Source organism: Desmodus rotundus, chromosome 11 (genome assembly GCF_022682495.2).
Source record: "Desmodus rotundus isolate HL8 chromosome 11, HLdesRot8A.1, whole genome shotgun sequence".
NCBI lineage: Eukaryota > Metazoa > Chordata > Mammalia > Chiroptera > Phyllostomidae > Desmodus > Desmodus rotundus.
Window position 1 is genome coordinate 24,091,787 of NC_071397.1, and position 12,734 is coordinate 24,104,520.

Here is a 12,734-nt window from a genome sequence, read left to right on the forward strand (position 1 = left end):
AACCACTGCAGCTATAAACCAAGGAACTAAGTAAGACCACTAATATCCAGTTAGGCAATCTAGGGTAGCGATTACATTGACCAGAACTAGGATCATGGCTGTGGGGATAGTGGAAAAATGAGGATACTACAGATGCATTGTGAGGTACATTTGGTAGTTTGGTGTCTAACTGGATATAGAATTTTTAAAATATCTTCCTCTATAAAAGGAAGAAAAGAAGATAGAATGTTAGAAGGAGGAGGAAATAGAAAAATACGGAGGAAGAGGAAAATTAGAAAAAGAAGAGAAAAAAAGAAATTGTCAACACTTAATGAGTGCTTTTCAAATGATACAACTGAGCTTAAGGAAGATTAAAGTCACTTAAGTGGCAGAATCTGAATATAAAACTAATTTTAAGCCTTTGATCTTTCTTACCCATTTCAAGAAGAGAGTGGCAATTCACTTCTTTTCTACTCTGGATAAGAAAGGTGTACAGTTCTAGAGATTCCAATTTCATCTTTTGGGTGGGAAAGGCTCAGACAGTAAGGATATGGAAAACTAAATTTTTAAGGAGATGTAAATGGTTTGACACAGTCAGCAGAGAATGAGAAAGGGCCAACTCAAGGAACAAAATTGTTGAGTGTCCCGCAGGAGCTAGAGACTTTAGTGTTGTGGTGGCACCAATCCACAGCACACAGATAAATAACTTTTCTCTAGCAAAGCCCTGTTGGAGATGTGAAGAAATACAAGGTTGAGGTTTGTGAGTATACAAACTCAGGAAGACAATAAGAAAATAAGTTAAGGATATTGGCAAGTAAGAGGCTAAAATAATAAAATGTGAAATCCAAGATAGGTAAAATAGGAAGTGAAATCAGGAAAGACTGACAAGGACTGGAGATCCCTAGAAGATGACATTTTAAATGTGTCCTTGTGCTTAATCTATTGCCTAGAATAAAATGGAAATTTAATAAATATTTTCTAATGAATGAATGGCAACTATGGCCTACCATGTTGAAATACAAAATCAGAAGGGACATTTGGATCCAGTCTCTCCTTCATAAATGATTCCAAGTAAGATTTCTTTGGATGTCCAACAGGATCTGATGGTAACACAATAAGCTGATGTAATCAAAAAAGCTTTCCTAGAGAAAATATCACATGGACTCCTTCAAAGTTTTCTCAGGAATGGCTTAGAAAAAGAAAAGTTTCTGCTGGTGACAAGTTACTTCAGAGCAAACTTGTCTCTTCACCCCATTAGTTTCTCATTTTCTTCAGAGTTTTTGTGTTGTTTTTTTTTTTACTGTATTTATCCTCTAAACCACAACTTATTACAAGGGGTAATGATTATTCCCTTTAAGACCTGGACAAAATCTTATTTCCTATACTTCCTCATAGCACAACAAAAACATACTGATATTCCAAGAGAATTTTCTAAACATTAAGAAGCGACATTAAAGAAAATTCAGAGACATTTAAAAGAATCAATTACAAAATATTTACTTAATCCTGGTGGTTAACAATGTTTGTAGATGCTTATCTATTCCATATCATACTCAAGATCCTGCCTGAAATATTCTCATTTTGACATATCTAATTCACCAACCAGATAAATAAACAACATTTGGAGATTATTTGAAAACATAGAACACATTTATGGTCTAGTATGTGATTCACTCCTTCAACCAAGCTGTTTCTACAAAGTTCCTTTAGTCTTACACAAATTTAGGGACTCTCTGAGATCATTATGCACAAGGACCCAAAAGACCACCATTTTCCAACTAACAGAAAATAAGATATTCTTAAGGACACATTATCCACAGGGCTACTTGTACTGAAAACTATACCTTCATTTGTATATTTTTAAAGAATTTTAGTCTTTAAACTCCATTGCATTTTTGGAAGTCCCATCTGAATACATTGAATCTCTGGAGATTTTTGTTGTTATCTCTTCTTTCTTACAAATGTAATAACCTTCATTGCAAACATTTAAAAGTATAGAAATTCATAAAGTAAAATGGAAAATTAAAAATGTGTAATAAAAATTGTTTGTTTTCCCATAATGTGTACATTTCTGACAAGTAAATATTTTCAGAAAGAACTATTTTTTTATTACTACAAATAGTTCTTGTAATGGTTCATTTTCTAATATAAATTATTTAATAGTTGTTTCTAATAAAGATGTAATGTATCAGGACTGATTGGGGCCAGACACATTTTAAAATATACCAAATAGAAATTGAAGAGAATAGATATAGTATATTCACACTTCTTGTTGGCAAGTGACTTACTGGGACTACTCTACTTTGTACAGAATTAATTCATTTATTCCACAAGTACTTAGAATAGAATAGGCCAGTCACATCTTTAGCAATAGAATAGGGCAATCCATCTTTAGTTCTTCTAGATGCTCTTATCCATCTTTATGCTCTAATCCATCTTTAGTTCTTCTAGAACATCTAGAAGATGGATTACTTGTTTCATGGAATGTAATATAATACATGACTAAAAAGGTGTATGAGTATATGTTATATGAATAAGGAAGGTACTACCAGACCATTTTCTTGATGAGGTAGCTGAATTTCTGAAAGATGTAGTAAAGCACCTAATTTCACAGCTAGAAAATACAAAATCCAAAAGGGTGGTTTGAAAGTCTTCTTTCATTTCTTCATGCTACTTACAAATTTTACAAACAATAAAACACTAAAAACTAAAGATGTTGCCTTTGAGAAAACTAAATGCTGAGCGGTGTTATGTAAAATGCAGCAGTAAATATAAGTCTTTTTTAACTTCACACTTCAACTTCGAGTTCAGTAACATCTTTGTCCTTTGAGGTGAAACTAAGCACAGAAGGAAAATACAGATAAATGTCTTGAAAGTTACAGAGAATCAGAATTTTAATTAACATAATGAGCTAAAAATGAGATGGTCTGTTTGGGAAAGTGTCATGTTTCCCATCCTCAAGTGCATTTGTAAAGGGATCAGACAGTCAAATGTCAGGAATCACCAGATACCTCCAGCTCTACCACCAGAGATGCTCACCACTTTTACAATAAGATGACCTAGATCCAAGCCCACAGGTAGGTGGAACCCTATTGCACCTATATACCCACATCCACCCAAGAATTTTTGAACAGCTTCATTATAAAGAGGCTCTGTGTGAAAGAAGTGTCACAATGTAAATGATGGGGCTGTTTCTCGTGTAAAGAGCTCTGGATCTCACACCCATCCCAGGAAGACAGCAAAACACGCAACAGCAGCACCAAGCGGGGAGCAGATCCCTTCTGGGAGCAAGGCCCTGCAAAGGCTGCCACAGACCTCTCTCTATGGGGAAATGTGCCTAACCAATGGTTTCAGAGAAGGGAAGAAAATAATCTTCTGAAGGTATAGTGCCATGTTATTTTAATAAGATGAATCTAAATAATAAAGGAAGCTAAAATAGTAAAGCAAGCAAAAAATCTGGTCAATTCCCTGAGCTCAGTGCTAGTACTTCTCTTATTTAGCCTAAGTGAACTGAAAAATAAATCTCCATATTTTCCAGAGACATTAAGATTTTGCACCTAAAAATATATTTATCTCTGTGGAGAGGATCAAAGTAATTTTTGAAAGCTTTGTGGATAGGCAGAAAAGCAACAGATATACTTCAAAGGTAAGAAAAGACTTACAGGAAAAAATTTTTCTTTTTTTAAATTTTTATTGAATGTAGTGGAGTGACATTGATTAAGACATTGCAGAAAATTTTAAATATACATATGGTATGTAATACATATTTACAAGAATGGGTTCTGATATAGTGTGAAATTTATCCAAAAACATTATAGAACTGTTGGTGAAGATATCAATGAATGGGCTGCTGCAGATAAAAATACTGGGCCTCATCAAACAGAATATTTTAAATACAATGGGAGAAGGCATTCTATCTTTTAAAAATATAACACGCCTAGAACTAGAGTAATAAATATAGTTCTAGGCCCTGTATCTTAGGAAAGTCTTAATGGGCTACAAGTGGATAAATATGTGTTTATTTCTATAAACGTATACCACATAAAATTGTTATTATTATTATATCAAAAGGCATATAAAGGTCTCCTATGCAAAGGGAAAATAAAACTCTTTAAAGCTATAAAAATGAAACCTTAGTGGAGATATTACTGGTCAGCCTACAACATAACACAGACATTCTGGTTTCAGTAAGTGGACTCTTAACCATGCGTGTGAAACACCAACCTATTTTTAACATCGAGAGAGGTACTCGAACCAGAAAAAGGTGGATTTGAGGTAAATAAAAATTAATATAAAATGTACTAAAAACCTGGAAATCTGAAAACAAAACTTTAAATCCTAAGAGATAAAATGTACTTAAAATATAAAAATAGAATCAGGAAGTTTGTCTAGAGTTGCACAAAAAATAACAGAAAGCAGAGAAAGTAGGGTAAGTTCGGGCCAGTAAACCTCTAGCCCTGAGTCCCGCCCGTAGAAGGTCAGCCGTAGCCTCGCACAGAGCTGGTGCGTCAGTGCCCTTACACACACACGCATACATGCTGCAAAGCACAGGAGACCTCTGGGCTCACCTCGGGGGGCATTCACTCCTCCTACAATGTGGCAGCAGTGGCTCTCTCTGTCTACCTGTGCGGGTGTTTTGGGGATGAGTCATAAGCATCTACAGGGCAGAGAACAGATCTTACCCAACTTGCTTGGCATATTACCTAGCTCAGTGCCACACACAAGGTTTTTGACAGATAGATTTTAATTATTATGATATGTTGCCATTTCCCTCACTTTTGCAACCTCATACACCCATACGATCTACCTTCGGGAATAAGAATGTGTTTTTGATCTATTTCTTGTTCACCACCGTTAGGAATTCGGCTGATTGCATGACTTTATGATATTGCTTCGAACAGGGAATCTCAGTAAGATATTCTTTAGGGAAATACCAAATCTAAGATTAATAACTTCATTTTTACTGAAGGTTCTGCTGAAGAATCTGCTTGGAAAAGTGATCATCCTAGCAGATTTTCTTCACACACACAATCTGCCCTCCTGAATCATCAAGCCTTTGTTCATTCGGCTGCCGTGTTTTTGCGGTTACCCTCCTGCGGCAGCTGCTCACGTTGCCAGAGCATCTGGTATGGAGCACAATCTTCGTCCTTTCCCAGACAGTAGCTAGCTAACTGGAAAAGAAATGGCACATACTATCTCCCTCTGTCCTCCCAAGTACTTTCTCTTCCTGAGAACATGACCCTACTCAGAAGAGCACAAAGGAGGTTATTCAGCAGACAGTTGGGTCAAGTGGACGCCAAGGCTCACCTTTATTACATCTATTAAATATAATGTTCCATCCCAGTTAACAAGGAACTTTTTTCCAAAAGAGAGACTATGTCTCTTGCTGTGAAAATTGTGTACTTTAAAATGTCATTGTTTTTTCTGTTCTCCTAAGAGCAAACAATCAATAATGGTCTAGACTGGACTAGAGACAGTGTGACTCTTAAGAGTTTTCACAAAAACTGGGTCACCTGGAAGCCTTGGCTAAAACTATGAGAGAGAGGTAAGGGAGAAAACACAGTTCTACCATAAGCTCAGTAGTAGCAAAACCTATTCCAATTCAGTAGAAATCAAAATTTCAAAAAGCTGGTGATGTCAATACTAGTTACTTTCTTTCTCTAAACCATCACTAACAGGACAAAAGCCCCTTTTTCAGGCCCTCTTTGCCAGAGCTCGCTGGACCCCACAAAGTACTGACAGACCCTAATTGTTTTTATGAGCTTTTGTCCTCAGGACTAGAAAAGTACTGGAAGCGCCCTGAGGGCACAGAGGCTCTGGGAACTTACAAAATAGGACACACCAGACCACAACAACGAGACCCCAGACCACAAAGACCAGACTGGACCCTGCACCCAAAGATATCATCAAAACAAGTTGCAACCCAGCTGAGACATCCTGCTGTACAACCATCCGATTCCCTGATAAAAGCTCAAAGCCCCCACCCCTCAGGGCTGGTGCAGATCTCCACACCTAGCCCTCTTCCTCCCTTGGGAAAGTAAAAATAAAACCTTTACTCTCTTCACTTTCTCATGAATTCCTTCACAGCCTGCGTCACTGACCACCCTAACAATTTGGTGGCCCGTACAGTGACATCCTCTACTTCTCCCTCTCCTCTGCCTCCTGAGATTTGTGACTAAGGGAGCGGTGGGCAGTAGAAGCTTGACCGGGGCTAACTCCCTAACCCTGTCTCTGTGAGGTTTGGAGAGAAGATTCTGATCCTTCTCCATCTCTCCAGACTCCGAGGACAGTCGCTGCTCACCCATCTTCACAGCCAGCAATCAGTTAGTCTCTCAGAATTTCAGGACAAAGACATTTTATCAAAAGTGATAGCTTACCCCTCCTTTCGTTGTCATTGTTGTAAACCTCAGTACTGAGTCTATCCCCTCCCAGACTATAAAACACTCTGAATTCTTCCCCAGGACACCTGGAAGTTGCTAAATCCTATAACAACTGGGTCTGCCTCTCAATGCAGAGAAAAAAATGGCATTTTAAACTCAACCCGCTTTTCTGCCTCTTTGCCTGACTCTTTAACACCCCTTCCATCTCTTCTTCTTCCTACTTCTCCTCCTCAGACCTCTCTCCTCTTGCCCCCACTTCAGACTGGGTTTCTCCAGGCCATTCCTGTTCTGGCCAGCTGTCCCTCTCAGGAACCCCCTAAGCCTGTGACCCAACTCCCTCTCCTCGAGGTTGCTGGGTCAGAAGGCATTATTTGGGTCCAGGTTCCCTTTTTAATGTCAAACTTCTCCCAAACTGAGGTCCAACTTGCCAGTTTTATTTTTTTTTCCAGACAAATTTTGGGAAGATAATTCTTATCAAAAGGGGAAAAACCTTAGCTATATATGAGCAAAGCAATTCAATTTAAGTCTACCTGCTTTTGGCTTTTTATTACAAAGAGACTGTAAAGTGGATTTGGAGCTGTAGATTAATGTCTTGTGCTTTGTTAGAGGTGTATTTCTTGAAAGTGAGAGTGTGTTTGCCAGTAGAGAAACCTATGTTTCTAAAGGTCGTGAAATGTGTTCATAAAAGTCAATCTAGGGAATGCCAGTTGCGTACCTTTTATCATTGGAAATTGAGGTTTCTAAAAGTTCAAAGTCAAATTAAGTTGGAAAGAAATTGTATGGTTTTAGTACTAGAAGGCTTAAGGCACGAAGATGCAATTTTGAAGAACAAGAATTGAAAGTGAATTGTTCTAAAGATAGTTCTTTCTGAATGGATAAGAACTCTTTGAAAGTTGCCAAAAGGTTTGTGAAAGTTTGTTAAAAGTTTTAAATTTGTGAAGAAAGAAACCTCAGGCTCCAGTACCCCTTATTCTACCTAATTTTTCTCTGATGACATCTTTGCCCCTGGTAGGACCTTGAGCTGTTTTCATTACTGTAACTCCTGGTCCTCTCTCTGGAGCATTTACCTTCTGACACCAGGTTTCTGACCTTTCAGGGGGCCAAAGCAGTCCCCCCCCCAAGGCTCTTCCCTGCTGCTAGACTCCTTGGACTGAAGCCAAGGCTTTCTTTATTTCCACCGTCCATTCACAGTCCTTGAAGCTTTCATTGAGAATCTCAGCAGGTCCTCTCTCTGGGTATTTAGGACCTTCCATTTCCTCTCCCAGTCTTCTTAAAAGGTGTCAAATGCAAATGAGAAAAATCTTGTGCTTTCTCCACAAAAATTAGTAATTCAAATTACGCATCTTCATGTGTTCAGTCTTCATATGTGTGGCCTATATGTGATATGTGTTTGTCTGTGTGTTACATGTGATATGTTTTCTGCCTCCGAATGACATAACTAGAGGGTAGTATTTCATTGGCCTAAAGATATTAAATACTTACATAAATTAAGCAGGATCTCATGTTCTGGACAAAATTTTTGATATTAAAGCAAGTTTTAAGTTTGATTAATTTTTTTAGAGTTATTGGCAAAAAATACATACATATATTTGTTTTACACCAAGCTTATGTTATAATCTTTTAATTAAGCTTGTTTGATGACCTTCCCAAAGTTTAAATTTTAAAAGACCTTTTAACCAAGAAATGACTTTGGGTTGTTCCAATGGGCCCCTCAAATACCTTAAGGATTTATTCTTTGCAAAAGAATTTTCATCTTTGAACTAATTAGGCCTATTTAATTATTACATGGGAAGCTTTGCCAAACAGAATAATAATGACTATGTTCTATTTGTATACATATATTTTTATCAAAATAGATTCTCTAGAATTCCAACCTGCTCTAGAAAGAAACTTGCAAAAATTTAAAGCCAAGTTCAAACAAGAGGCTCTGAGGGGTAGCAGGTGCCCTGTCAGTGACACTGGATAAGCAACCAGCGATGGTTCCCTGTGGGAACATCCAGCAGTGGTGCTCTGTGTGTTTGTAACTCACACCTTAGGAATTTATGAATTGTTTCCAGTGCTCAATGCACACTTCCGGTAAGTCCTGTACAACATTTTAAAACCTTGCATACTGTTAGATCTTTATATGCTTTGAAATTGAATGTTGAATCTAAAAATATGGGCTTTAAAAAATAAATAAATAAGTAAAATAAAAATAAAAATATAGGCTTATATTGTTCTTTTATGTCATTTCATAACAAGTATTATGAAATTGATATCTTGAAATATTATATTTTACAAAGAAGCAAATTGTTTTATCAATTGCATTATAACCAAATCTATAACCAAACCATGTCATTTTAAATTTTGTCATTTATAAACACTCAGCGTTTTACTCTAACATATTTGCAAATGTATCTTTGGAAAGGTTCACGAAAAGAAATCTGCCTTTAAATTACAGGTATCTAGGCAGGTCATATTTTTGAAGTAAATGAAGATTTATAGAACCCTAAAGAAAACTGGATTCATGGAAATGCAGGCAAATAATCAAGACAAACAAAATTTTTTTCAAAATTTTGTTGATTTTAAATCTTTTTGTTTTCTAAATATAAGGAAACTTTTTTTTCTCTAGCGCAATTTCTAAAGCACACCCTCATAAGCAATATTGAAACATTTATATTTTCCTCCCTACCTAATCCCTCCAGAATTTGGCAACTCTTAATGAATGAGTATTATTTTCATGCCAATGTGTTTGTTTGCATAAACCAAATAAGAATCTGTTCTCTTTACAATAGCGCCAGTTTCCAAAGGTGCTTTTATTAGCCAAGTCTTGTCTGGAATGTCATGATCTAAAGAGCCATTCCTGGACTCTGGATGTCCCCAGAAAGCCTTCAGGAATTAAGAGTGATTTTTGAAGCCAATAAAAGCCCCTCGGAGAAAAGGCCTGGTACCTTGCTTGGTCATGTGGCTCATAGCAGTCTTTCCAGGTAAGGAATGAAGGTTGCTTTCCTGAAAGATGGCAAGGAAGGAACCTCAAGACATTTGGGGGACCCCAAGAACTTGAGAAATCTACCCAAACTTATAGCAATTTCAGGCAAAACCAGATAGCAACTATGTGGCTTGGCTTCTTTGCCCTGAGAGGCTGGCTAAAGTTCAATCTGAAGGTTCCTTGTAAAATTCCAGCAAAGCAGATCTGAAAGAGCCTATATGATCAATTACTATTCTTGTTGTGTTCATGCAAATAATCAGGGCAAACTGAAACTGGACTTAATGCAGTCTCTTTGATAAAAGAAGGGTGATTTAGGGAGAAAAATTGTGTTTCAGTGGAAATCACAATGTTTACTGTCACCCAAAAACTGATTAAATCCTAATTTTTCTAGCTTTCTTCCAAGCTAATATTTCATTTTTTTTCTTTCACCCCTTGATTTGGACTTGAGAGCTACCGATGCAGTGTCAGCCACACAGACTTTACCCACTACTCTGCCTTTTCCTTTTTAGGATTTTAAGGCCAATATCTGGTCTTGGTTTTCTTGGCTGACTGCTTTTCTAGGTACCATTACTGCTTTTCTCTTTATTGTCACCTTAGGCCATATCTCCTAAGATACCTTATATCTTTCACCCAACAAAGCACCCAAGTTCTAGGAGACTCCTTTTGCAAAAAAACCCCGACAACAGCTCTCACCTTTTGGGCTGTCCAGTTCCACCCTCTCCCTCTTAATGACTCATACCCAGATCCACAGGCAGGGACAACTCTATGTCCATAATCCGCAGGAAGTAGTTTAGAAGAAGAGAACTTCATCTCTATTCCTCAGAAGCAGAACAGGTTCAGGTCATTAAGAATAAATCCATCTCAAAAACCAGAGCGGAGAATAATAGAACAAAAGCCCCCTTTTCAGGCCCTCTTTGCCAGAGCTTGCTGGACCCCATAATGTATGATCAACCCTAATATTTTATGAGCCTTTGTCCTCAGGACTAGAAAATTACTGGAAGCATCCTGAAGGCACAGAAGCTCTGGGAACTTACGAAACAGGACACACCAGACCACATCAACCAGACCACAATGACCAGACTGGGCCCTGCACCCAAAGATAACATTGAAACAAGTTGCAGCCCAGCTGAAACATCCTGCCTTACAACCCCCCATTCCCCGATAAAAGCTCAAAGCCCCATCCCTCAGGGTTGGTGCACTTCTCCACACCTAGCTTTTTCCTTCTCTTGGTAAAGTAAAAACAAAACCTTTACTCTCTGTACTTTCTTCTCTTTGTGAATTCTTTCACAGCCCACGTCACTGACCACCCTAACAATCACTTGCAACTACAAATCTGCTTTCAGATAAATTGGTTGTCTTACACAAATATGTCCATCGTTTGATGCCTCTGACAATGATAGGTCACTATTTGATAAGCCACAGCTCCTCACCAGTGAGTCCCTTCTTCATGCGGCGTTACCCAATTTCCTCGTGGAAAGTATGCTTAGTCTTGTCTCCATCCCAAAACACACTGCTTATGCGCAGTATACATAGCAGTGACTCATTCTTCCTTAGATTTTTATCTGTCTTCTCTACTAGAGGAAGAAGGAGTAAGGATCTGGTCGATTCTCTATATGACACTATTCCACAGTGAATTAGTCTACCATTGTGCCTTGCACATAGTAGGTATGCTACTTGCCTTATATTTTCTTAACTTTATCTAAAGAAAACTCACACCCTCCCAGACTTGACCGCAGCATGCCTTCCAGGCTACACTTCAGCTTTTCAGAGTAATCTGTCAGAAAAACAAAGGTCGGACTTGGGCACATACACATTAGGAACTAAGGAGAAATGCTACATGTTGACAACTGACTGTTTTAATATATTCGAGAACAGATGAGTGGCTGTCACCATTTAAAATGCTGAACATTTCAAATATAACTTGAAATTGAGTTCTGAGAGGGACCAGAGTTGTGCCACTCTGAAGTTGCCTTTTTTGAAATATCAATTTTAAGCTGTTTGTTAAGGGTGGGGGGGGGAGACAGAGAGAACCTTGACCCTTCCCCTTTTCCTGCCCAAGAAATTCAGATAGAGAAACCTCTTCAGGAAGAAAACCTTGGTATGTTTGCTTTAGCCTAATTCAAATTAAGTATGGTAAATAGGAGGGCTTCCGACTGGGGCCTGTTAGCTAGACACACCCTGGTTTTCCATGGTTTCTGAGTTGCCTGCCCTGTGTATTCCAGCCCATTCTCACTTCTAAAATCTAATACCCCCTTACCCCACCTTTTCTCATTTGTCCAAAATGGCATATTTACTCAATTCGGCTTCACTGTTTTGGGAATTTTCATGCTTATGTGAATTCCTCATGCGTGTGTATTAAAATTTGATATTCTCCTGTTAAGCTGTTAGTTTGGTTATTAGACAAGCCAGAAGAACTTAGAAGGTAGAGAAAAGTATTATTCTATTTTAGCTCCCAAAGTTCTCAACTTTAACCATTTAACCTCAAATCCTTTTGTATTGTTGACACTATTACAGATGACCCCCGTTTCCCCCCTTTGCCCCTCTCCACCCAGCCCTCACTCCCTCAACACCTTTTATTAGAATGAGACAAACACTCTAACAAAAACAAAGATTGCACTCTCGATAACAATCAAAATAGGCATAAAAAATTTTATAGCATCCTTATGCTTCTGAAACTTGGTACTTAATGAAGTTATTTTAAGTGATTATTAAAACTAAGTGAACTTTCCGAATGCAAACTCTGAATTTACTTTTTTTTATAAATTCAATGTGTAGTAAAGAAGGGAGTTTCTTCACAAAACTCTCCAAAATAGACATAAAACAAGTATAATCATGCAGTCCTTATTCACACTGGCACTCAAATAGTTGACATACAGCAATAGAAGGCTTTGCTATCAGTATTTTCATAAATAACATTTTAATTATTAACTTCATACCTCCTCCAGAAGGTCCCCTTCATTATTCATCTCACACTTTTTTATTTAAGTTACCCTTGGAAACCACAATATCCCCAGCCGATGCATTCAACATGTTTTTATATGTATACCTGAAACAAACACTGCAGATGATGAATTCCATGGAGGCTCTTTCCAGAGGGGTCTGGCAGGTAATAAAAGATAAACACCAGACTGTGATGTATCATGCCCAAGGCACAGTATGCTGAAAACGCACTAGAAGAGTCCAATGACAAACGCTCATTTATGCCTGACTTCCTACAAACAAAGGCATACAAAGCTTAAAAACTGTATTGATTGGCTTTTTCCCCAACATAGTGAATTTTTGTTATATAACAATTGTATTCTGGAATGAAATCTATTGTTAGACTCGGATGATGCACACTTACTAGACAATTGTGCTATCAAAGTCCACAGACAAAGACACGAATGGAAAAATACAGCGGTAAGTGA

The 12,734-nt window shown here is 37.8% G+C and overlaps 1 protein-coding gene across 2 annotated transcripts in view; it reads right to left on the reverse strand.

Annotated features, from left to right (window-relative positions):
• Positions 1-12,469, reverse strand: part of LGSN (lengsin, lens protein with glutamine synthetase domain) — a 34,414-nt gene extending 21,945 nt beyond the window's left edge. Inside the window, exon 1 of one of the 2 annotated variants that reach the window (XM_024576579.3) lies at positions 12,374-12,469. In XM_024576579.3, coding sequence (XP_024432347.2) covers positions 12,374-12,469 — 96 coding nt within the window. Of the gene's footprint in view, positions 1-12,263; positions 12,352-12,373 lie in introns of those variants that run through there. The other variant, XM_045184870.3, reaches the window with a different exon arrangement.
• Positions 12,470-12,734: the final 265 nt, after the last annotated feature.